The following is a 23,629-nucleotide window of genomic DNA, read 5'->3' on the forward strand; positions in this document are numbered from 1 at the left end:
CTATAATGTGTCTGTTCCCTATGTCACTATAATACTATAATGTGTCTGTTCCCTGTGTCACAATAATGTGTCTGTTCCCTATGTCACTATAATGTGTCTGTTCCCTATGTCACTATAATACTATAATGTGTCTGTTCCCTGTGTCACTATATTGTGTCTGTTCCCTGTGTCACTATAATGTGTCTGTTCCCTATGTCACTCTAATACTATTATGTGTCTGTTCCCTATGTCACTATAATACTATAATGTGTCTGTTCCCTGTGTCACAATAATGTGTCTGTTCCCTGTGTCACTATAATGTGCCTGTTTTCCCTGTGTCACAATAATGTGTCTGTTCCCTGTGTCACTATGTGTCTGTTCTCTCTGTTCCCTTGTCACAATAATGTGTCTGTTCCCTGTGTCACTATAATGTGTCTGCTCACTGTATCACAATAATGTGTCTGTTCCCTGTGTCACTATAATGTGTCTGTTCCCTCTGTTCCCTTGTCGCAATAATGTGTCTGTTCCCTGTGTTACAATAATATGTCTGTTCCCTGTGTCACAATAATGTGTCTGTTCCCTGTGTCACTATAATGTGTTTGTTAATGTGTCTGTTCCCTGTGTCACTATAATGTGTTTGTTAATGTGTCTGTTCCCTCTGTCACAATAATGTGTATGTTCCCTCTGTCAGAATAATGTGTCTGTTCCCTTGTCACAATAATGTGTCTGTTCCCTGTGTCACTATAATGTGTCTGTTCCATGTGTTACAATAATGTGTCTGTGTTCCATGTGTTACAATAATGTGTCTGTTCCCTGTGTCACTATAATGTGTTTGTTAATGTGTCTGTTCCCTGTGTCACAATAATTTGTCTGTTCCCTGTGTCACTATAGTGTGTCTGTTCCCTCTGTCAGAATAATGTGTCTGTTCCTTGTGTCACAATAATGTGTCTGTTCCCTGTGTCACTATAATGTGTCTGTTCCCTGTGTTACAATAATGTGTCTGTTCCCTGTGTCACTATAATGTGTCTGTTAATGTGTCTGTTCCTTGTGTCACAATAATTTGTCTGTTCCCTGTGTCACTATGTGTCTGTTCCCTGTGTCACTATAATGTGTTTGTTAATGTGTCTGTTCCCCGTGTCACTATAATGTGTCTGTTAATGTGTCTGTTCCCTGTGTCACAATGATGTGTCTGTTAATGTGTCTGTTCCCTATGTCACAATAATGTGTCTGTTCCCTGTGTCACAATAATGTGTCTGTTCCCTGTGTCTCTATAATGTGTCTGTTCCCTGTTTCCCTTGTCACAATAATGTGTCTGTTCCCTGTTTCCCTTGTCACAATAATGTGTCTGTTCCCTGTTTCCCTTGTCACAATAATGTGTCTGTTCCCTGTGTCACTATAATGTGTCTGTTAATGTGTCTGTTCCCTGTGTTACAATAATGTGTCTGTTCCCTGTGTCACTATAATGTGTCTGTTAATGTGTCTGTTCCCTGTGTCACAATGTGTCTGTTCCCTGTGTCACTATGTGTCTGTTCCCTGTGTCACTATAATGTGTCTATTAATGTGTCTGTTCCCTGTGTCACTATAATGTGTCTATTAATGTGTCTGTTCCCTGTGTCACTATAATGTGTCTGTTAATGTGTCTGTTCCCTGTGTCACAATAATGTGTCTGTTAATGTGTCTGTTCCTGTGTTACAATAATGTGTCTGTTCCCTGTGTCACAATGTGTCTGTTCACAGTCACAGTAATGTGTCTGTCTGTTCCCTGTGTCACTATAACGTGTCTGTTCCCCGTGTCATTATAACGTGTTTGTTCCCTGTGTCACTATGTGTCTGTTCCCTGTGTCATTTTAACGTGTCCGTTCCCTGTGTCACTATAATGTGTCCTGTTCCCTGTGTCACTATAATGTGTCTGTTCCCTGTGTCACTACAATGTGTCTGTTCCCTACATCACTATAATGTGTGTTCCCTTTGACTGTTCTCTGTTTGTCGCATAATGTGTCTGTTCCCTGTTGTTCCCTTGTCACAATAATGTGTCTGTTCCCTGTGTCACTATAATGTGTCTGTTAATGTTTTCCTGTGTCACAATAATGTGTTGTTTGCCCTGTGTCACAATAATGTGTGTCCTGTCAATAATGTGTCTGTTCCTTGTCACAATAATGTTGTTCCCTGTGTCACAATAATGTGTCTGTTCCTGTGTTCATAATACATGTCTGTTCCTGTGTACAATAATGTGTCTTGTTCCCTGTGTCACAATTGAATGGTTGTCCTGTCCATATGTTTCCCTGTGTCACATATATGTGTCTGTTCCCTTGTCATATAACATGTCTGTCATTACATTGTGTCGCAATAATGTGTCTGTTCCCTGTGTCACTAATAATGTGTCTGTTCCCTGTGTTACAATAATGTGTCTGTTCCCTGTGTCACTATAATGTGTCTTCTCGTTCTCCATAATTGTCTGTTCCCTGTGTCACTGTCTGTGTCACTAATGGTCTGTTAATGTGTCTGTTCCCTGTTCACTAATGTGTCTGTTAATGTGTCTGTTCCTGTGTCACAATAATGTGTCTTGTTTCCTGTGTCACTAAAGTGTCTGTTCCCGTGTCACAATAATCGTGTACTGTCTGTTTCCCTGTGTCACTATAGTGTCTGTTCCCTGTGTCATTATAATGTTTGTTCCCTGTGTCACTATATGTGTCCTGTTCCCTGTGTCCGTTTGTGTCACTATAATGTGTCTGTTCCCTGTGTCACATAAATGTGTCTGTTCCTGTACTATAATGTGTCTGTTCCCTGTGTCACTATAACGTGTCTGTTCCCTGTGTCACAAAAATGTGTCTGTTCCCTGTGTCTCTATAATGTGTCTGTTCTCTGTGTTACAGTAATGTGTCTGTTCCCTGTTTCCCTTGTCACAATAATGTGTCTGTTCCCTGTGTCACTATAATGTGTCTGTTAATGTTTTCCATGTGTTACAATAATGTGTCTGTTCCCTGTGTCACAATAATGTGTCTGTCAATGTGTCTGTCTGTTCCTTGTGTCACTATAACATGTCTGTTCCCTGTGTCACAATAATGTCGGTTCCTTGTGTCATTATAACATGTCTGTTCCCTGTGTCACAATAATGTGTCTTGTCTGTTCCCTGTGTCACAATAATGTGTCCTGTCTGTTTCCTGTGTCACAATAATGTGTCTGTTCCCTATGTCATTATAACATGTCTGTCAGTTACATGTGTCGCAATAATGTGTCTGTTCCCTGTGTCACAATAATGTGTCTGTTCCCTGTGTCACTATAATGTGTCTATCTGTTCCCTATATGTCTGTTCCCTGTGTCACTATAATGTGTCTGTCTGCTCCCTGTGTTACTATGATGTGTGTTCCCTGTGTCACTAAATGTGTCTGTCTGTTTCCTGTGTCAGTATAATGTGTCTGTCTGTTCCCTGTGTTACTGTGATGTCTGTTCCCTGTGTCACTATAATCTGTTCCCTGTGTCGCTATAATGTGTCTGTTTCCTGTGTTACTATGATGTCTGTTCTCTGTGTCACTATAATCTGTTCCCTGTGTCGCTATAATGTGTCTGTTTCCTGTGTTACTGTGATGTCTGTTCTCTGTGTCAGTATAATCTGTTCCCTGTGTCACTAAATGTGTCTGTCTGTTTCCTGTGTCGCTATAATGTGTCTGTTTCCTGTGTTACTATGATGTCTGTTCCCTGTGTCACTATAATCTGTTCCCTGTGTCACTATAATGTGTCTGTTTCCTGTGTTACTATGATGTGTGTTCCCTGTGTCACTGTGATGTGTCTTTGCCTTGTGTGACTGTAATGTGTCTGTTCCCTCTGTCACTTAATATGTCTGTTCCCTGTGTCATTGATGTGTACACTGTCAGGCGATGTGTCATTGATGTGTATGCTGTTGGGTAATTTGTCATTAACACCTTCACTGCTAGTGCGTTTTGCTATAGCCTATGCTGAGAATTTTTTCAGAAAAACACGCCAGTGATCTTAATTTGTTTATATTTGACTTGTGACTGTTTTGATCAACCACACACACTGTTCACAGCTGTGCAACAGTATTCAGGTCCATAAGTCTCCAACACAGTCCACACAAAGAATGAAAAGGGTGTACTCACCCAGCGTCTATCACCAGTAAAAACGCTGTGTGTGGTACTTGCAGAAACAGTCTTCAAGACACAGTGCTGGTTTACTGGGGCAGTCTGGGCAGTAGAATCTCACATCCTTTCTTTGCCTTTTCTTCCAGCAGACTCTGCGCCTTCTTTGTGGCCAGGCCTTCTGTGGGGTAGGTGGGATGACATCAGTGAATTGTTGTTCACGTAGACAAACAGCGTGGTCATCTTCAGCAGTGTCTGGGTCACCAAAAATCATGGCACTAATTACATCCTTCTGGAAGTCCAGGAATGTACTGCTGTTGCCTGCTTTTTTGTAGAGGATGTGAGCATTCAGCTTGGCAATTTGTAGAAAATGCACATTCAGCTTTTTGTACCACTTCAGGGCTTTCCTTGTGGCATAGGGCTGCAGCTGTTGGTCATGATGGTCCATGACACCCATGTTTTTGTTAATCCAGAATTGCTGGAGGCTTGTTTACTGCCCTTTGGTCTTGCTGCTGCTGGTCTTCAGCTGTATGTTAGTGGCAAGCTGTCAACTCAAGGTGGTCCAGGATGAACATCAAGATCATCACCATACTGCCTGCACACCTGAAACACATTGCATGAAAGACTAAGTTTGTTGGTTTTTTGTTATTTTTACATATATAAAGTTTATGAAATTGCACCATTTTATTTCTGATTGTTTTCAGAAGCGGAATTACATACACACACACCTACCGCCATTCCCCCCCCCCCCTGCCCCCCCATCCCCCAAACCCACACACTGAAATATGCCACACCCTCTTCATTCTCTTTTCTCATACAAAACAAAATGACAACACACACACACACACACACACACACACACACACACACACACACACACACTTTTCTACACATGTTGCATTTACAAAGTAATTGAGGCATACAAATTGTATATCATTCTCTGATTTCAGTTTTGAAAACATCATCTCCTCCTCCTCCTCCCCCCACCTCACACATACATACACACACACACACACACACACACACACACACACACACACACACACACACACACCACCACCACCACCACCACCAATAATAATAATAATAATAATAATAATAATAATAATAATAATAATAATAATAATAATAATAATAATACTCGGGAACGAATACTATTCACAGAAAGGGCAACTGACACACACGTTGACGTCAACAATGAGCCATCCAGCGAGCCATGCCTCCTTGCTCAGTGTCAGTCACACACAGTACACAGTGACTGTCTCTCTTCCACACACACTGATAGTGATTGACGTAGCTACTTACATTGTCTAACACATTCAAAACACACACAATGCAGTCATATATATTCATTCTTACAGTTTCAGTTTCAGTTTCAGTAGCTCAAGGAGGCGTCACTGCGTTCGGACAAATCCATATACGCTACACCACATCTGCCAAGCAGATGCCTGACCATTGTTACAACAAAGAGAAACATATGATAAACTAACAAACCTTGTGAACACCCACCTGCATCTTGAATCAGCTGAACCTCTTCATCAGTTTGGTCGTGCAACCCCCCTCCTACCCCACTCCATGTCAAAATCGTGGTCATCGGCATCATCTGCACGCAGTTCTGTTTCCTTCGTCCAAAATCTTCATCTCTTCTATTTGCATCTTGAAAGATTTCTTCCAGCACTTGTTCAAGTGTTGGGGTTTGTCTGCATGCAGCCATGGGTTTGCAAACACTACTCAAGCTTCGTACAAACTTGCAAAACTTTTGCCATAAATATGACAATGAGCTGAATATTTTTTGCTTATGGTACTCAGGAGAGAAAGAACTCTCAAGGGAGCTAATTTAAAGGTTAGCAGTCTGTGTTTCCTGCAGTACGAAACCATTATCAAAGAACGTTATTTCATGATGTACGTTGTATGTCAACACAGCATTGGTGGGCGACAATTCATGACGTACGCCGAATGTCAACAGCGCAGTTAAGAGGTTAATGTGTACACTGTCAGGTGATGTGCCATTGATGTGTACACTGTCAGGTAATGTGTCATTGATGTGTACACTGTCAGGTAATGTGTCATTGATGTGTACAGTCAGGTAATGTGTCATTGATGTGTACACTGTCATGTGTTGTGTCATTGATGTGTACAGTCAGGTGATGTGTCATTAATGTGTACACTGTCAGTTAATGTATCATTGATGTGTACACTGTCATGTGTTGTGTCGTTGATGTGTACACTGTCAGATGATGTGTAATTAATGTGTATGCTGACGGGTAAAGTGTCATTGATGTTTGATCCACAGGGCAGCAACATCAACTACCAGTGCGGTTACAACACCCTCAATGCTGAGGTGAGATCAGAGTCCCCTCCTGTGTTGGGCTTGATAGGGGGCGCTGTATTCCTGTCAGCTATGATGGTGACAGGTGTGATGACAGTGACGATGGTGATGGTGGTGACAGGTAACAGGTGTTACGATGGTGACAGGTATGATGGTGACAGGTAACAGGTGTTACGGTGATGACAGGTGTGATGATGGTGACAGGTAACAGGTGTTATGATGGTGACAGGTGTGATGATGGTGACAGGTAACAGGTGTTACGGTGGTGACAGGTGACCAGTGTTATGATGGTGACAGGTAACAGGTGTTATGATGGTGACAGGTGTGATGATGGTGACAGGTAACAGGTGTTACGGTGGTGACAGGTGTGATGATGGTGACAGGTAACAGGTGTTACGATGGTGACAGGTGTGATGATGGTGACAGGTGTGATGGTGGTGTCAGGTGTGATGATGGTGATGATGGTGTCAGGTGTGATGATGGTGATGATGGTGTCAGGTGTGATGATGGTGACAGGTGTGGTGATGGTGGTGACAGGTGTGATGATGGTGGTGACAGGTGTGATGATGGTGATGATGGTGTCAGGTGTGATGGTGGTGACAGGTGTGGTGATGGTGGTGACAGGTGTGATGATGGTGGTGACAGGTGTGGTGATGGTGACAGGTGTGGTGATGGTGGTGACAGGTATGGTGATGGTGGTGACAAGTGTGATCATGGTGTCAGGGGTGATGGTGACAGGTGTGATGGTGGTGATGTTGGTGACAGGTGTGGTGATGGTGTCAGGTGTGAGGATGGTGATGATGGTGTCAGGTGTGATGATGGTGATGTTGGTGACAGGTGTGAGGATGGTGACAGGTGTGAGGATGGTGATGGTGGTGACCGGTATGATGATAGTGATTATAGTGACAGGTGTGATGATGGTTACTGGTATGATGATAGTGATTATAGTGACAGGTGTGATGATGGTGACAGGTGACCAGTGTGATGATGACTGACAGGTGTGGTGATGATGGTGACTGACAGGTGTGGTGATGATGACTGACAGGTGTGGTGATGGTGACTGACAGGTATGGTGATGATGATGACTGACAGGTATGGTGATGATGACTGACAGGTGTGGTGATGATGGTGACTGACAGGTGTGGTGATGATGATGACTGACAGGTATGGTGATGATGATGACTGACAGGTGTGGTGATGATGACTGACAGGTGTGATGATGACTGACAGGTGTGGTGATGATGATGACTGACAGGTATGGTGATGATGACTGACAGGTGTGGTGATGGTGACTGACAGGTGTGGTGATGGTGATGACTGACAGGTATGGTGATGATGACTGATAGGTGTGGTGGTGATGGTGACTGACAGGTGTGGTGATGACTGACAGGTGTGGTGGTGATGGTGACTGACAGGTGTGGTGATGGTGACTGACATGTGTGGTGATGGTGTCTGACAGATGTGGTGATGGTGGTGACTGACAGGTGTGGTGATGGCGGTGACTGACAGGTGTGGTGATGGTGACTGACAGGTGTGGTGATGGTGACTGACAGGTGTGGTGATGGTGTCTGACAGGTGTGGTGATGGCGGTGACTGACAGGTGTGGTGGTGATGGTGACTGACATGTGTGGTGATGGTGACTGACATGTGTGGTGATGGTGTCTGACAGATGTGGTGATGGTGGTGACTGACACGTGTGGTGATGGCGGTGACTGACGTGTGGTGGTGATGGTGACTGACAGGTGTGGTGATGGTGACTGACAGGTGTGGTGATGGTGTCTGACAGGTGTGGTGATGGTGTCTGACAGGTGTGGTGATGGCGGTGACTGACAGGTGTGGTGGTGATGGTGACTGACAGGTGTGGTGATGGTGTCTGACAGGTGTGGTGATGGCGGTGACTGACAGGTGTGGTGGTGATGGTGACTGACAGGTGTGGTGGTGATGGTGACTGACTGACAGGTGTGGTGATGGTGACTGACTGACAGGTGTGATTATGGTGACTGACAGGTGTGGTGGTGATGGTGACTGACAGGTGTGGTGATGGTGACTGATTGACAGGTGTGGTGATGGTGACTGACTGACAGGTGTGATTATGGTGACTGACAGGTGTGGTTGTGATGGTGACTGACAGGTGTGGTGGTGGTGACTGACAGGTGTGACTGACTGACAGGTGTGGTGGTGGTGACTGACAGGTGTGGTGATGGTGACTGACTGACAGGTGTGGTGGTGGTGACTGACAGGTGTGACTGACTGACAGGTGTGGTGGTGGTGACTGACAGGTGTGACTGACTGACAGGTGTGGTGGTGGTGACTGACAGGTGTGACTGACTGACAGGTGTGGTGGTGGTGACTGACAGGTGTGACTGACTGACAGGTGTGGTGGTGGTGACTGAGAGGTGTGACTGACTGACAGGTGTGGTGGTGGTGACTGACAGGTGTGACTGACTGACAGGTGTGGTGGTGGTGACTGACAGGTGTGACTGACTGACAGGTGTGGTGGTGGTGACTGACAGGTGTGGTGATGGTGACTGACTGACAGGTGTGGTGATGGTGACTGACAGGTGTGGTGGTGGTGACTGACAGGTGTGACTGACTGACAGGTGTGGTGGTGGTGACTGACAGGTGTGGTGATGGTGACTGACTGACAGGTGTGGTGATGGTGACTGACTGACAGGTGTGATTATGGTGACTGACAGGTGTGGTGGTGATGGTGACTGACAGGTGTGGTGGTGGTGACTGACAGGTGTGACTGCCTGACAGGTGTGGTGGTGGTGACTGACAGGTGTGGTGATGGTGACTGACTGACAGGTGTGGTGGTGGTGACTGACAGGTGTGGTGATGGTGACTGACAGGTGTGGTGGTGATGGTGACTGACAGGTGTGGTGATGGTGATGTGTTTTTCAGTTGACACAGCTGGCAGGAAGAATCAACACAATGGGCTGTCTGTACGCCATCAAACTGCAGATCACTGACAATGTCTGGATCATTGGAGGCATTGTTATTGGAATATTGATTCCTCAGGTAACTGTGTGTGTGTGTGTGTGTGTGCGTGTGCACGGGGTTGTGTGTCAGTATTGAAGTGTTAGGTTGGCATTTTGTGTGGGAGAAGACGTAGTGACACAGAAGCTGGTGTGGTCACAGATGTGTGGATGTGTGTGTGGCCAAAAATCAAGAAGAAAAAAGTTGTTGATGTGGAGGAAGGTGGCAGAATGGTTGAGACACTTATCTGTCAATACAGTGTTTGCAGTAGTTTGGGTTCCATTCCAGATCTCACCCTTCCTCCCGGTTTGACTGGAAAAAACAAACTTGAAGTGACCTGACCACAGTGACCATAGTGACCTGACCACAGTGACCACAGTGACCTGACCATAGTGACCTGACCACAGTGACCTGACCATAGTGACCTGACCACAGTGACCATAGTGACCTGACCACAGTGACCTGACCATAGTGACCTGACCACAGTGACCACAGTGACCTGACCATAGTGACCTGACCACAGTGACCAGACCACAGTGACCATAGTGACCTGACTACAGTGACCTGACCATAGTGACCTGACCACAGTGACCTGACCACAGTGACCATAGTGACCTGACTACAGTGACCATAGTGACCTGACCATAGTGACCTGACCACAGTGACCATAGTGACCTGACCACAGTGACCTGACCACAGTGACCATAGTGACTTGACCACAGTGACCATAGTGACCTGACCTGACCACAGTGACCAGTGACCTGACCACAGTGACCTGACCACAGTGACCTGACCACAGTGACCATAGTGACCTGATCACAGTGACCACCACAGTGACCATAGTGACCTGACCACAGTGACCACCACAGTGACCCTAGTGACCTGACCACAGTGACCTGACCACAGTGACCATAGTGACTTGACCACAGTGACCTGACCACAGTGACCATAGTGACCTGACCACAGTGACCATAGTGACCTGACCACAGTGACCTGACCACAGTGACCTGACCACAGTGATGTGGTGTGGTGTTGTAGTGTACTGTAGATGTGATGTGGTGTGGTGTGGTGTTGTACTGTAGATGTGATGTGGTGTGGTGTGGTGTTGTACTGTACTATAGGTGTGGTGTGGTGTGGTTTGGTGTTGTACTGCACTATAGATGTGATGTGGTGTGGTGTTGTACTGTAGATGTGATGTGGTGTTGTGTTGTACTGTAGATGTGGTGTGGTGTTGTACTGCACTATAGATGTGATGTGGTGTGGTGTACTGTAGATGTGATGTGGTGTGGTGTTGTAGTGTACTGTAGATGTGATGTGGTGTGGTGTTGTACTGTAGATGTGATGTGGTGTGGTGTTGTACTGTAGATGTGAGGTGGTGTGGTGGTGTACTGCACTATAGATGTGATGTGTGGTGTTGTACTGTAGATGTGATGTGGTGTGGTGTTGTAGTGTACTGTAGATGTGATGTGGTGTGGTGTTGTACTGCACTATAGATGTGATGTGGTGTGGTGTACTGTAGATGTGATGTGGTGTGGTGTTGTACTGTAGATGTGATGTGGTGTGGTGTTGTACTGCACTATAGATGTGATGGTGTGGTGTGTACTGTAGATGTGATGTGGTGTGGTGTGTGTGTACTGTAGGTGAGTGGTGTGGTGTTGTACTGACTATAGATGTGGTGTGGTGTGACTGTACTGTAGATGTGATGTGGTGTGGTGTGTACTGTACTATAGTGATTGGTGTGTGTGTCTGTAGATTATGTGGTGTGGTTGTACTGTATGTGATGTGTGTGTTGTACGTACTATAGATGTGAGTGGTGTGGTGTTGTACTGACTATAGATGTGATGTGTGTGGTGTTGTACTGTAGGTGTGAGGTGGTGTGGTGTTGTACTGTGCTGTAGGTGTGAGGTGGTGTGGTGTTGTACTGTACTGTAGGTGTTGGGTGGTGTGGTGGTGTACTGTACTGTAGGTGTGAGGTGGTGTGGTGTTGTACTGTAGGTGTGGTGTGGTGTTGTACTGTGCTGTAGGTGTGAGGTGGTGTGGTATTGTACTGTGCTGTAGGTGTGAGGTGGTGTGGTGGTGTTCTGTAAGTGTGGGTTGGGGTGGTGTTGTATTGTACTGTAGGTGTGGTGTGGTGTGTTGTACTGTAGGTGTGAGGTGGTGTTGTACCGTACTGTAGGTGTGGTGTATTGTAGGTGTGGTGTGGTGTGGTGTGTTGGTGTACCGTAGGTGTGGTGTGGTGTGGTGTGTTGGTGTACCGTAGGTGTGGTGTGGTGTGGTGTGTTGGTGTACCGTAGGTGTGGTGTGGTGTGGTGGTGTACTGTAGGTGTGAGGTGGTGTGGTGTTGTACTGTAGGTGTGAGGTGGTGTGGTGTTGTACTGTGCTGTAGGTGTGAGGTGGTGTGGTGTTGTACTGTACTGTAGGTGTAAGGTGGTGTGGTGGTGTACTGTACTGTAGGTGTGAGGTGGTGTGGTGTTGTACTGTAGGTGTGAGGTGGTGTGGTGTTGTACTGTGCTGTAGGTGTGAGGTGGTGTGGTATTGTACTGTGCTGTAGGTGTGAGGTGGTGTGGTGGTGTTCTGTAAGTGTGGGTTGGGGTGGTGTTGTATTGTACTGTAGGTGTGGTGTGGTGTGTTGTACTGTAGGTGTGAGGTGGTGTTGTACCGTACTGTAGGTGTGGTGTATTGTAGGTGTGGTGTGGTGTGGTGTGTTGGTGTACCGTAGGTGTGGTGTGGTGTGGTGTGTTGGTGTACCGTAGGTGTGGTGTGGTGTGGTGTGTTGGTGTACCGTAGGTGTGGTGTGGTGTGTTGGTGTACTGTAGGTGTGGTGTGGTGTGGTGTTGCAGGCGGTGTTCATCTGCATGGCCAAGACGCTGTACGACCAGGTCGAAATGCAGAAATCCAAATGGTGACTAACATCTGACCCTGCTGGCCGCCCTCTTCTCTGATCTGGATTGGTCAGCTGTCACTGTGTCCCCTCCCCTTCCTCTGTCCTGTGCAGTGATTGGTCAGCTGTCACTGTGTCCCCTCCCCTTCCTCTGTCCTGTGCAGTGATTGGTCAGCTGTCACTGTGTCCCCTCCCCTTTCTCTGTCCTGTGCAGTGATTGGTCACCTGTCACTGTGTCCCCTCCCCTTCCTCTGTCCTGTGCAGTGATTGGTCAGCTGTCACTGTGTCCCCTCCCCTTCCTCTGTCCTGTGCAGTGATTGGTCACCTGTCACTGTGTCCCCTCCCCTTTCTCTGTCCTGTGCAGTGATTGGTCAGCTGTCACTGTGTCCCCTCCCCTTTCTCTGTCCTGTGCAGTGATTGGTCAGCTGTCACTGTGTCCCCTCCCCTTCCTCTGTCCTGTGCAGTGATTGGTCAGCTGTCACTGTGTCCCCTCCCCTTCCTCTGTCCTGTGCAGTGATTGGTCAGCTGTCACTGTGTCCCCTCCCCTTCCTCTGTCCTGTGCAGTGATTGGTCAGCTGTCACTGTGTCCCCTCCCCTTTCTCTGTCCTGTGCAGTGATTGGTCAGCTGTCACTGTGTCCCCTCCCCTTTCTCTGTCCTGTGCAGTGATTGGTCAGCTGTCACTGTGTCCCCTCCCCTTCCTCTGTCCTGTGCAGTGATTGGTCAGCTGTCACTGTGTCCCCTCCCCTTCCTCTGTCCTGTGCAGTGATTGGTCAGCTGTCACTGTGTCCCCTCCCCTTCCTCTGTCCTGTGCAGTGATTGGTCAGCTGTCGCTGTGTCCCCTCCCCTTTCTCTGTCCTGTGCAGTGATTGGTCAGCTGTCAGTTTGCCACCTCTCCTGCTGGAAGAAACAAACATGCCTGAATTACCTACGTGAAGCAATAGTTCAGTGAATGTTTTTTTGGGGGAAAAGGCCAAATTTAAAGTGTAACAGATCCAGTGAATGTTCAACGGAAAAAAGGCCAAATTTAATTGGCTGTAGCAGGATGAAAAGCAGCATAAGGTCCAATCAGATTGCTACACTCCGCTGTTGGTAGTTGGTCCAACTGTGCATTGGTCTGTTTGCCTCTCTCGATTGGTTAAGTGTTGAATTATTGGTTTGGTTCAGCTGTTGATGATCACTTTGGTTCAGGGGGTATCTCATCGGTCTGGTTCAGGTGTTCACTCATCAGTCTGGTTCAGGGGTTAACTCATCAGTCTGGTTCAGGGGTTAACTCATCAGTCTGGTTCAGGGGTTAACTCATCAGTCTGTCAGGTGTTAACTCATCAGTCTGGTTCAGGGGTTAACTCATCAGTCTGGTTCAGGGGTTAACTCATCAGTCTGGTTCAGGTGTTCACTCATCAGTCTGTCAGGTGTTAACTCATCAGTCTGGTTCAGGGGTTAACTCATCAGTCTGGTTCAGGTGTTAACCCATCAGTCTGTCAGGTGTTAACTCATCAGTCTGGTTCAGGGGTTAACTCATCAGTCTGGTTCAGGGGTTAACTCATCAGTCTGTCAGGTGTTAACTCATCAGTCTGGTTCAGGGGTTAACTCATCCGTCTGGTTCAGGGGTTAACTCATCAGTCTGGTTCAGGGATTAACTCATCAGTTTGGTTCAGGGGTTAACTCATCAGTTTGGTTGAGGGGTTAACTCAAAAGTTTGGTTCAGATGTGTGTTTAATTCGCTGATGCGTTTTAAATATTGCACTGTTGATTTGATTGACCGGGTTTGAATGGAGCTGGCAGAATGTAGAGTCCCCTCACAAAACACATCTGTCACATGTGTCTCCACTGTCAGCCTCTTATCTGGTCTTTTTTTTATATATATTTATTTCCATTTTATTTCAGTGGTCACATAAACAGTTAAGATGACAATTTGATGAGGAGAGGGGGCAGTGATGCCAGACCTGAATTCAGACAGTTTAGACATGGAGGACAAGGAAACTGCCCATGTCCTCTCTTCTCGGTGAAGATAAGAACCAGTATGGAGACAGTGGGGGGACGCAGGTGGATTTATTTTTTTATCAACTTGCCTTTGGTTGTAACATCAAAGGGACATGACTGACTTGTGTATTATGAATATGATGTTGGTATATGTTCTTGTCTCACCTGACATAGAATGTCTTTATTACCAAGTGTACCTGGGTCACAAGGAATATTAGGGGTGATAGTACATAGCAGTGTACGAACACAAATCGAAAATCATACACAGACACAGATACAGTAGAAATTAGGATACATACAAGTGCATATCAGTATAAAAACTTGTGCATACTCACACATGCACACACTGCACACACACACACACACACACACACACATGCACGCGTGCACACACACACACGCACACACAAACACTCACACAAACACACACACACACACACACACAAACTTTTGAACAGAAGCTGCATATTACATGTGGATGGGGCTGATGACTAGATCTTCAGGTAGATGGTTGTTGATTGCACAATTTTAGTTATCAGACTGGATTTGTTCGAGAGACAGGGCATTGACTGCTTTTGGAAAAAAGCTATTGGTAAAGTGATTGGTTTTCGTCCTTCTATACCGTCGACCAGAGGGGAGCATCTCGAAAATCCCAAAAAGCTGGATGTGATTCATCCTGGCTGATTGATTTTGCTTTTTTGAGTAGCCGCTTATAATATATGTCTTCTAGAGAAGGTAGATCAGCCCCGGTGATCTATGTGGCAGTTTTTACGATTCTGTTCAGGGCTGCGACTTCTGCCTTGGAAATGTTTCCATACCAAACAGTAATAGGGAAGGTTAACATGCTTTCAGTGACTGCTGGGTAGAAATCAACCATGATTTCTTTTTTCATTCCGAACTTTTTGAGGTGCCGAAGAAAGTACACGCGCTGTTGTGCTTTCTTAACAGTTTTTTCCGTATTTTTCTCCCATTTCAAATCATTGGAAATGATCAGTCCGAGAAATTTAAATTCACTGATGATCTCTACTTGCTTGTCTTTAATGACAAGTGGTAAGGGGTCAGATCTGGTCTTCCTGAAATCTAAAATTAATTCTTTTGTTTTTGATAACGTTGAGTTCTAAGTTGTTTTGATCACACCAGCTGACAAGTTCTAGTACTTCTTCCCTATATTTTGACTCATCACTGTTCGTAATCAGCCCTTCTAGAGTAGTATTGTCAGCAAGCTAGACCATGGTGTTAAATTCATTACGAGTTGCACAGTCATGTGTGAATAGTGAGTACAACAGTGGGGATAGAACACATCCCTGTGGGGCGCCTATGTTGAGAATACATGTGGAGGAGGTGAGGTCACCAACTTAACAACTTGCGATCTGCATCTTAGAAAATCTAGGATCCATGCACAAATTGATTAAGGCAGCGAGAGGTCTTTCAGTTTAAAATATAGTTTTGATGGCACTACTATGCTGAACGCAGTGCTGTAGTCAATGAAAAGGATCCTGGCAAAGCTGTTAGGATTTTCGAGATGCCTGAGGATATGGTAGAGACCTATGCTAATGGCATTTTCAACTGATCTGTTAGCTCTATAGGCGAACTGAAAGGGATCAAAAGATGGAGGAATGCAGGTTTTTAGGAATTGTAGAATCAAGCGTTCAAATGTTTTCATGACGACTGATGTTAAGGCTACGGGACGATAATCATTAAGACAGCTAGGCTGTGCTTTCTTTGGAACAGGAATGATAGTAGATTTCTTAAAGCAGTGTGGTACCACACATGACTGAAGGGACATGTTAAAAATGTCAGTGAAGACACAAGATAACTGGACTGCACACTTCCTCAAAAGGCCTGGTGAGATGTTGTCAGGGCCAGCGGCTTTTCTCATTTTCAGACGAATGAAGTGGCGTCTGACTTCATTCTCTTGGACTGTGAAAGGGGGAGTGGGGGTGATTTTGGGTGCAATAACGTTGGAAGTAGACAATAGTTCGTCAGACCTGGAGTAGAATGTGTTGAGTTTGTCTGGAAGAGTTCTGTCAGTGCTGTCGACTGTCTGGTGGGTCATTTTATAATCAGTGATGTTCTGCAGTCCGGTCCATACATTCCTAGAGTTGTTTGCGGACAGATGTTCTTCAAAATGTTTCCTAATAAAAACTTTGCCTTCTTAATGCATTTTTCAACACTTCTTTTTGCCTTATTGTGCCTTATTGTGAACTATTCTATCATCAGTTTCACCAAACGCTCTCTCTTTTTCCTTTAGTTTTTGCCTAACAGCCCCGTTGCACCAAATTTTGTCGTTTGAAAGTATTTTGTTATTCTTTTGTTGGAATGCACACACTTTCACAGAAAGAAATATAAAGTACTAACTGCTGCACACACACACACACACACACACACACACACACATGCGCACTCACTGGCACTCCTGTACATGATTATGTATCAGTGACATATGTGTTGTTTCCTGTGTGTTACATACTCAGTTCACCTCCCTCATTTCACAGTGTCCTTTTCCACACCTCAACACCTCCCTCATTTCACAGTGTGTGTCCTTTTCCACACCTCAACACCTCCCTCATTTCACAGTGTGTGTCCTTTTCCACACCTCAACACCTCCCTCATTTCACAGTGTCCTTTTCCACACCTCAACACCTCCCTCATTTCACAGTGTGTGTCCTTTTCCACACCTCAACACCTCCCTCATTTCACAGTGTCCTTTTCCACACCTCATCACCTCCCTTATTTCACAGTGTGTGTCCTTTTCCACACCTCAACACCTCCCTCATTTCACAGTGTGTGTCCTTTTCCACACCTCAACACCTCCCTCATTTCACAGTGTGTGTCCTTTTCCACACCTCATCACCTCCCTCATTTCACAGTGTGTGTCCTTTTCCAGACCTCATCACCTCCCTCATTTCACAGTGTGTGTCCTTTTCCACACCTCAACACCTCCCTCATTTCACAGTGTCCTTTTCCACACCTCATCACCTCCCTCATTTCACAGTGTGTGTCCTTTTCCACACCTCATCACCTCCCTCATTTCACAGTGTGTGTCCTTTTCCACACCTCAACACCTCCCTCATTTCACAGTGTGTGTCCTTTTCCACACCTCATCACCTCCCTCATTTCACAGTGTCCTTTTCCACACCTCAACACCTCCCTCATTTCACAGTGTGTGTCCTTTTCCACACCTCAACACCTCCCTCATTTCACAGTGTGTGTCCTTTTCCACACCTCATCACCTCCCTCATTTCACAGTGTCCTTTTCCACACCTCAACACCTCCCTCATTTCACAGTGCCCTTTTCCACACCTCATCACCTCCCTCATTTCACAGTGTCCTTTTCCACACCTCAACACCTCCCTCATTTCACAGTGTCCTTTTCCACACCTCATCACCTCCCTCATTTCACAGTGTCCTTTTCCACACCTCAACACCTCCCTCATTTCACAGTGTCCTTTTCCACACCTCATCACCTCCCTTATTTCACAGTGTGTGTCCTTTTCCACACCTCAACACCTCCCTCATTTCACAGTGTCCTTTTCCACACCTCATCACCTCCCTTATTTCACAGTGTGTGTCCTTTTCCACACCTCAACACCTCCCTTATTTCACAGTGTGTGTCCTTTTCCACACCTCAACACCTCCCTTATTTCACAGTGTGTGTCCTTTTCCACACCTCAACACCTCATTTCACTGTGTGTGTCCTTTTCCACACCTCAACACCTCCCTCATTTCACAGTGTGTGTCCTTTTCCACACCTCAACACCTCCCTCATTTCACAGTGTGTGTCCTTTTCCACACCTCAACACCTCCCTCATTTCACAGTGTCCTTTTCCACACCTCATCACCTCCCTTATTTCACAGTGTGTGTCCTTTTCCACACCTCAACACCTCCCTTATTTCACAGTGTGTGTCCTTTTCCACACCTCAACACCTCCCTCATTTCACAGTGTGTGTCCTTTTCCACACCTCAACACCTCCCTCATTTCACAGTGTCCTTTTCCACACCTCAACACCTCCCTTATTTCACTGTCTGTGGCCTTTTCCACACCTCAACACAGGAAAGTGTGTTTGCACCTGTAGCATGCACTTGCATCACTGGTGGTTGAACACTGTGGGTATTTGATGTCATCTTCTTTTGGGACAAATTGTACAGCTACAAGGCAGTGGCAACCTAAAATGTTGGTCACAAGTTGAAGCTTTCTGCTCTTTTGGTGTGTTTGTTTTTATTTTGTGGTAAAGTTGAGGGAGAGGTTGTTTGCTGCCTGCAGTATGGATGATCAGTCATGACGAGACACGTCCTAGCTCACTGGACGTTTGTGTACTACTGTTGTACTGTGTTGACCATGTGTATTACAGTCTCTGTATGTGTTTTGTTTTTCTTCTTTTGAAGTGGTGCTTTTTTGTCAACAGGAATTATCTGTTCTTAAAATATTTGGTTTCCAGCCATTCTAATGTTCTCATCTTTGCTTCTTTGAACACAAGTTTTGTTTTCTGATAACAAAATGGCACATTACACACATGCTCCTTTGATAAGTGAGTGTGTTAGTTACAGAGACCCAGGCATGTCAGATGTGTGTTAGTTACAGAGACCCAGGCGTGTCAGATGTGTGTTGATTTATTTGTGTACTTTGGTTTGGTTTTGCTGTGTACATTTCTTGGTGGATTTTATGCAGTAAATATGACTGTACATTAATTGCATTCTTTCTGTTGAAGTCAGTGTTAGAAATATTTCCCATTATTATCCAAGAAATGTGAAACGTGTGTTCCCTTAAGACTCCAGTTATTGTATTTCATCATGCTACTTCCAAGCTCACATTTTATCATTCTGAGAGTAAGGCTGACTGAAGTTCCCAGTGGTTGCAAAACTCCCTGTGCACCATGAAAGTGTGTTCTCAGACCAAGTTTATCACCATTTTCTTCATCAGTTCATGTCAAACACAGCTCGATCTGTGCATTTAGATTGATATTACAGAAAACTATGGAGAGGGTCACCTTGTCTGCAGCCTCTTTCTGCACAAAAAATAAAACTTAAAAAAAAATTGAGTTTGACTGTACACTGTAACTGTTGATATTATGTTTTAATAAACCATTTGTGTCCATCTACAAACATTGTTTCTTAAGATATAAACATTCAATATTTTGAACAAAATACGCCAGTCAAGACAGTCAAACGCTTTTTCGAAGTCTAAACATGACAAACATCCAGGTAGATATCTTAATTCCAAGTAACTGATTAGTCAAAGATAGGACTTGTGCTACCTCCCAGGTGTCTCTTTGCAACAAATTCAGTCTGGTCTTCTTTCTCAAAGTCTGAACATAACAAACATCCTGGTAAATATCTTGATTCCAAGTAACTGGTTAAGTCAGAGATAGGTCTTATGTTACCCCCTAGGTATCTGTTTGCAACAAATTCAATCTGGTCTTTGCCCTCTGATCCTTCTGTAGTGTCGCTGACTTGTTAGAGGGCTGACACTTTCTGTAGTGGTCGCTGACTTGTTAGAGGGCTGACACTTTCTGTAGTGGTCGCTGACTTGTTAGAGGGCTGACACTTTAGGGCTGACACTTTCTGTAGTGGTCGCTGACTTGTTAGAGGGCTGACACTTTCTGTAGTGGTCGCTGACTTGTTAGAGGGCTGACACTTTCTGTAGTGGTCGCTGACTTGTTAGAGGGCTGACACTTTCTGTAGTGGTTGCTGACTTGTTAGAGGGCTGACACTTTCTGTAGTGGTCGCTGACTTGTTAGAGGGCTGGTGTCAGCACCCAGTTCACAACCTTTTCTTCAGTATTACATCATCCTGTTGCTGACTACACTTCTTTCTGTTGCTGACCACACTTCTTTCTTCAGCAAAGAATCCTAGCCCTGTTCCCCCCCCCCCCCCCCCCCTTTCTAGCACTGCAGTGGACTGGTCAAGCTTCAGCTGTCAGGCCATGGTTTGGGTTTTGCTGTCAGACTTCAGCTGACCAAGAGTACGTGTCGGGTGCTGAATCTCAGTCATGAAAGAATGGTGATGCAGACTAAACCGAGAAAGGGAAAGTTTTTTTGTGTCACTTGCCTGTGTATGTGTGTAGCTGTGCATGAGGGTAACTCCCTGCTTGTGTCCATGGCCAGATGGTGTGTGACATGTGGACTGTCCACTGATGGTGTGTGACATATGATGTGGACTGTCCACTGATGGTGTGTGACATGTCATGATGTGGACTGTCCACTGATGGTGTGTGACATGTCATGATGTGGACTGTCGACTGATGGTGTGTGACATGTCATGATGTGGACTGTCCACTGATGGTGTGTGACATGTCATGATGTGGACTGTCCACTGATGGTGTGTGACATGTCATGATGTGGACTGTCCTCTGATGTCTGTGTCCATGGGTAGATGGTGTGTGACATGTGGACTGTCCACTGACTTGACAGCCGCTTAGAGCTAACAATGTGAAGACAGCCCTTTAGAGTTGACAGTGTGAAGACAGGCCTTTAGGTATTGCATTGTGTTGTGTCAAATGGGAGAGACATTACATAGTGAAGACAGGCCTTTAGGTATTGCATTGTGTTGTGTCAAATGGGAGAGACATTACACAGTGAAGACAGGCCTTAAGGTGTTGCACAGTGTTGTGTCAAATGGGAGAGACATTACATAGTGAAGACAGACCTTAAGGTGTTGCACTGTGTTGTGTCAAATGGGAGAGACATTACATAGTGAAGACAGGCCTTAAGGTGTTGCACAGTGTTGTGCTAAATGGGAGAGACATTACATAGTGAAGACAGGCCTTAAGGTGTTGCACTGTGTTGTGCTAAATGGGAGAGACATTACATAGTGAAGACAGACCTTAAGGTGTTGCACAGTGTTGTGCTAAATGGGAGAGACATTACATAGTGAAGACAGGCCTTTAGGTGTTGCACAGTGTTGTGCATGCTAAATGGGAGAGACATTACATAGTGAAGACAGACCTTTAGGTGTTGCACTGTGTTGTGCTAAATGGGAGAGACATTACACAGTGAAGACAGACCTTAAGGTGTTGCACAGTGTTGTGCTAAATGGGAGAGACATTACATAGTGAAGACAGGCCTTAAGGTGTTGCACAGTGTTGTGCTAAATGGGAGAGACATTACATAGTGAAGACAGACCTTTAGGTGTTGCCCTGTGTTTTGTTAAATGGGAGAGACATTACATAGTGAAGACAGGCCTTAAGGTGTTGCACTGTGTTTTGTTAAATGGGAGGGACATAACATAGTGAAGACAGACCTTTAGGTGTTGCACTGTGTTGTGCTAAATGGGAGAGACATTACACAGTGAAGACAGACCTTAAGGTGTTGCACAGTGTTGTGCTAAATGGGAGAGACATTACATAGTGAAGACAGGCCTTTAGGTGTTGCACAGTGTTGTACTAAATGGGAGAGACATTACATAGTGAAGACAGACCTTTAGGTGTTGCACAGTGTTGTGCTAAATGGGAGAGACATTACATTGTGAAGACAGGCCTTAAGGTGTTGCGCTGTGTTTTGTTAAATGGGAGAGACATTACATAGTGAAGACAGGCCTTTAGGTGTTGCACAGTGTTGTGCAAAATGGGAGAGACATTACATTGTGAAGACAGGCCTTTAGGTGTTGCACAGTGTTGTGCTAAATGGGAGAGACATTACATAGTGAAGACAGACCTTTAGGTGTTGCCCTGTGTTGTGTTAAATGGGAGAGACATTACATAGTGAAGACAGACCTTTAGGTGTTGCACAGTGTTGTGCTAAATGGGAGAGACATTACATAGTGAAGACAGACCTTTAGGTGTTGCCCTGTGTTGTGTTAAATGGTGAAGACATTACATAGTGAAGACAGGCCTTAGGGTGTTGACCTGTGTTGTGTTAAATGGGAGAGACATTACATAGTGAAGACAGACCTTTAGGTGTTGCACAGTGTTGTGCTAAATGGGAGAGACATTACATAGTGAAGACAGACCTTTAGGTGTTGCACAGTGTTGTGTTAAATGGGAGAGACATTACATAGTGAAGACAGACCTTTAGGTGTTGCACAGTGTTATGCTAAATGGGAGAGACATTACATAGTGAAGACAGGCCTTTAGGTGTTGCACAGTGTTGTGCAAAATGGGAGAGACATTACATTGTGAAGACAGGCCTTTAGGTGTTGCACAGTGTTGTGCTAAATGGGAGAGACATTACATAGTGAAGACAGGCCTTTAGGTGTTGCACAGTGTTGTACTAAATGGGAGAGACATTACATAGTGAAGACAGACCTTTAGGTGTTGCACAGTGTTGTGCTAAATGGGAGAGACATTACATAGTGAAGACAGACCTTTAGGTGTTGCCCTGTGTTGTGTTAAATGGTGAAGACATTACATAGTGAAGACAGGCCTTAGGGTGTTGACCTGTGTTGTGTTAAATGGGAGAGACATTACATAGTGAAGACAGACCTTTAGGTGTTGCACAGTGTTGTGCTAAATGGGAGAGACATTACATTGTGAAGACAGGCCTTTAGGTGTTGCACAGTGTAATGCTAAATGGGAGAGACATTACATAGTGAAGACAGACCTTTAGGTGTTGCACAGTGTAATGCTAAATGGGAGAGACATTACATAGTGGAGACAGGCCTTTAGGTGTTGACCTGTGTTGTGTTGAATGGTGAAGACATTACATAGTGAAGACAGGCCTTTAGGTGTTGCACTGATGTCCCAGGTGGTAGAGGCATTACCACTGATGGTGCTGTCACCTGGTTAGGCATGTGCTGAGATTGTGATGGTGTCACTCAAAACTGTCTTCTTCTTTTTTCAATCAAAATTTGAGTGATGTACATTTACCTCCATTGATATTATTGTGAGCAGAATTATTTGTGGTCCTGATGTGTGAGGTAATCGGAGCACAGTGGACTTCACCACAACTGGTGTTTGTGTCATGTCTGGGGTGAAGGTCAGTCATGGACTTAACCGCAACAATTGAGATTCTGTGTACAGCTTGACTTGCCTGTGCATTCTTTCCTGATGCATTCAATTACCAATCACATATCACCAATGTCTTGTTTAATGCTTCTTTTTTCTTTTAATGATGGATGTAATATTTTACTAATAAACGTTTATGTAATATACATGTGTGTGTGTGTGATTGTTTCACAGCTTTGTGGAGTGAGCATTTCATGAGTCCTTTACTTTACTGGTGTGGGATTTTTTCACAACTTTGTGGAGTGAGCATTTTATTAGTCCTTTACTGGTGTGTGTAGAACATTTTTTATTAGTTCTTTCATAACTTTATGGAATGATCATTTCAGTTTGTCCTTTACTGGTGTTGGATTTTTTCACAACTTTGTGGAATAGTTCAGTCAAATTTTGTTGTTGTTGTAGTTGGTATTCATTCCAGAACTGTTATATTTCTTAAGCCCAGTTTTTT

The 23,629-nt window shown here is 45.0% G+C and overlaps 1 protein-coding gene across 1 annotated transcript in view; it reads left to right on the forward strand.

The window, feature by feature from the left end:
* Window positions 1–23,330, forward strand: part of LOC143293353 (tetraspanin-33-like) — a 34,214-nt gene extending 10,884 nt beyond the window's left edge. Inside the window, exons 5-7 of the mRNA XM_076604158.1 lie at window positions 6,366–6,413; window positions 9,306–9,422; window positions 12,221–23,330. Of these exons, the coding sequence (XP_076460273.1) occupies window positions 6,366–6,413; window positions 9,306–9,422; window positions 12,221–12,286 (231 nt within the window). The 3' untranslated portion in view covers window positions 12,287–23,330. The remainder of the gene's footprint in view (window positions 1–6,365; window positions 6,414–9,305; window positions 9,423–12,220) is intronic.
* Window positions 23,331–23,629: the final 299 nt, after the last annotated feature.

This window comes from Babylonia areolata, chromosome 19 (assembly GCF_041734735.1).
Source record: "Babylonia areolata isolate BAREFJ2019XMU chromosome 19, ASM4173473v1, whole genome shotgun sequence".
NCBI classification, from domain to species: domain Eukaryota; kingdom Metazoa; phylum Mollusca; class Gastropoda; order Neogastropoda; family Buccinidae; genus Babylonia; species Babylonia areolata.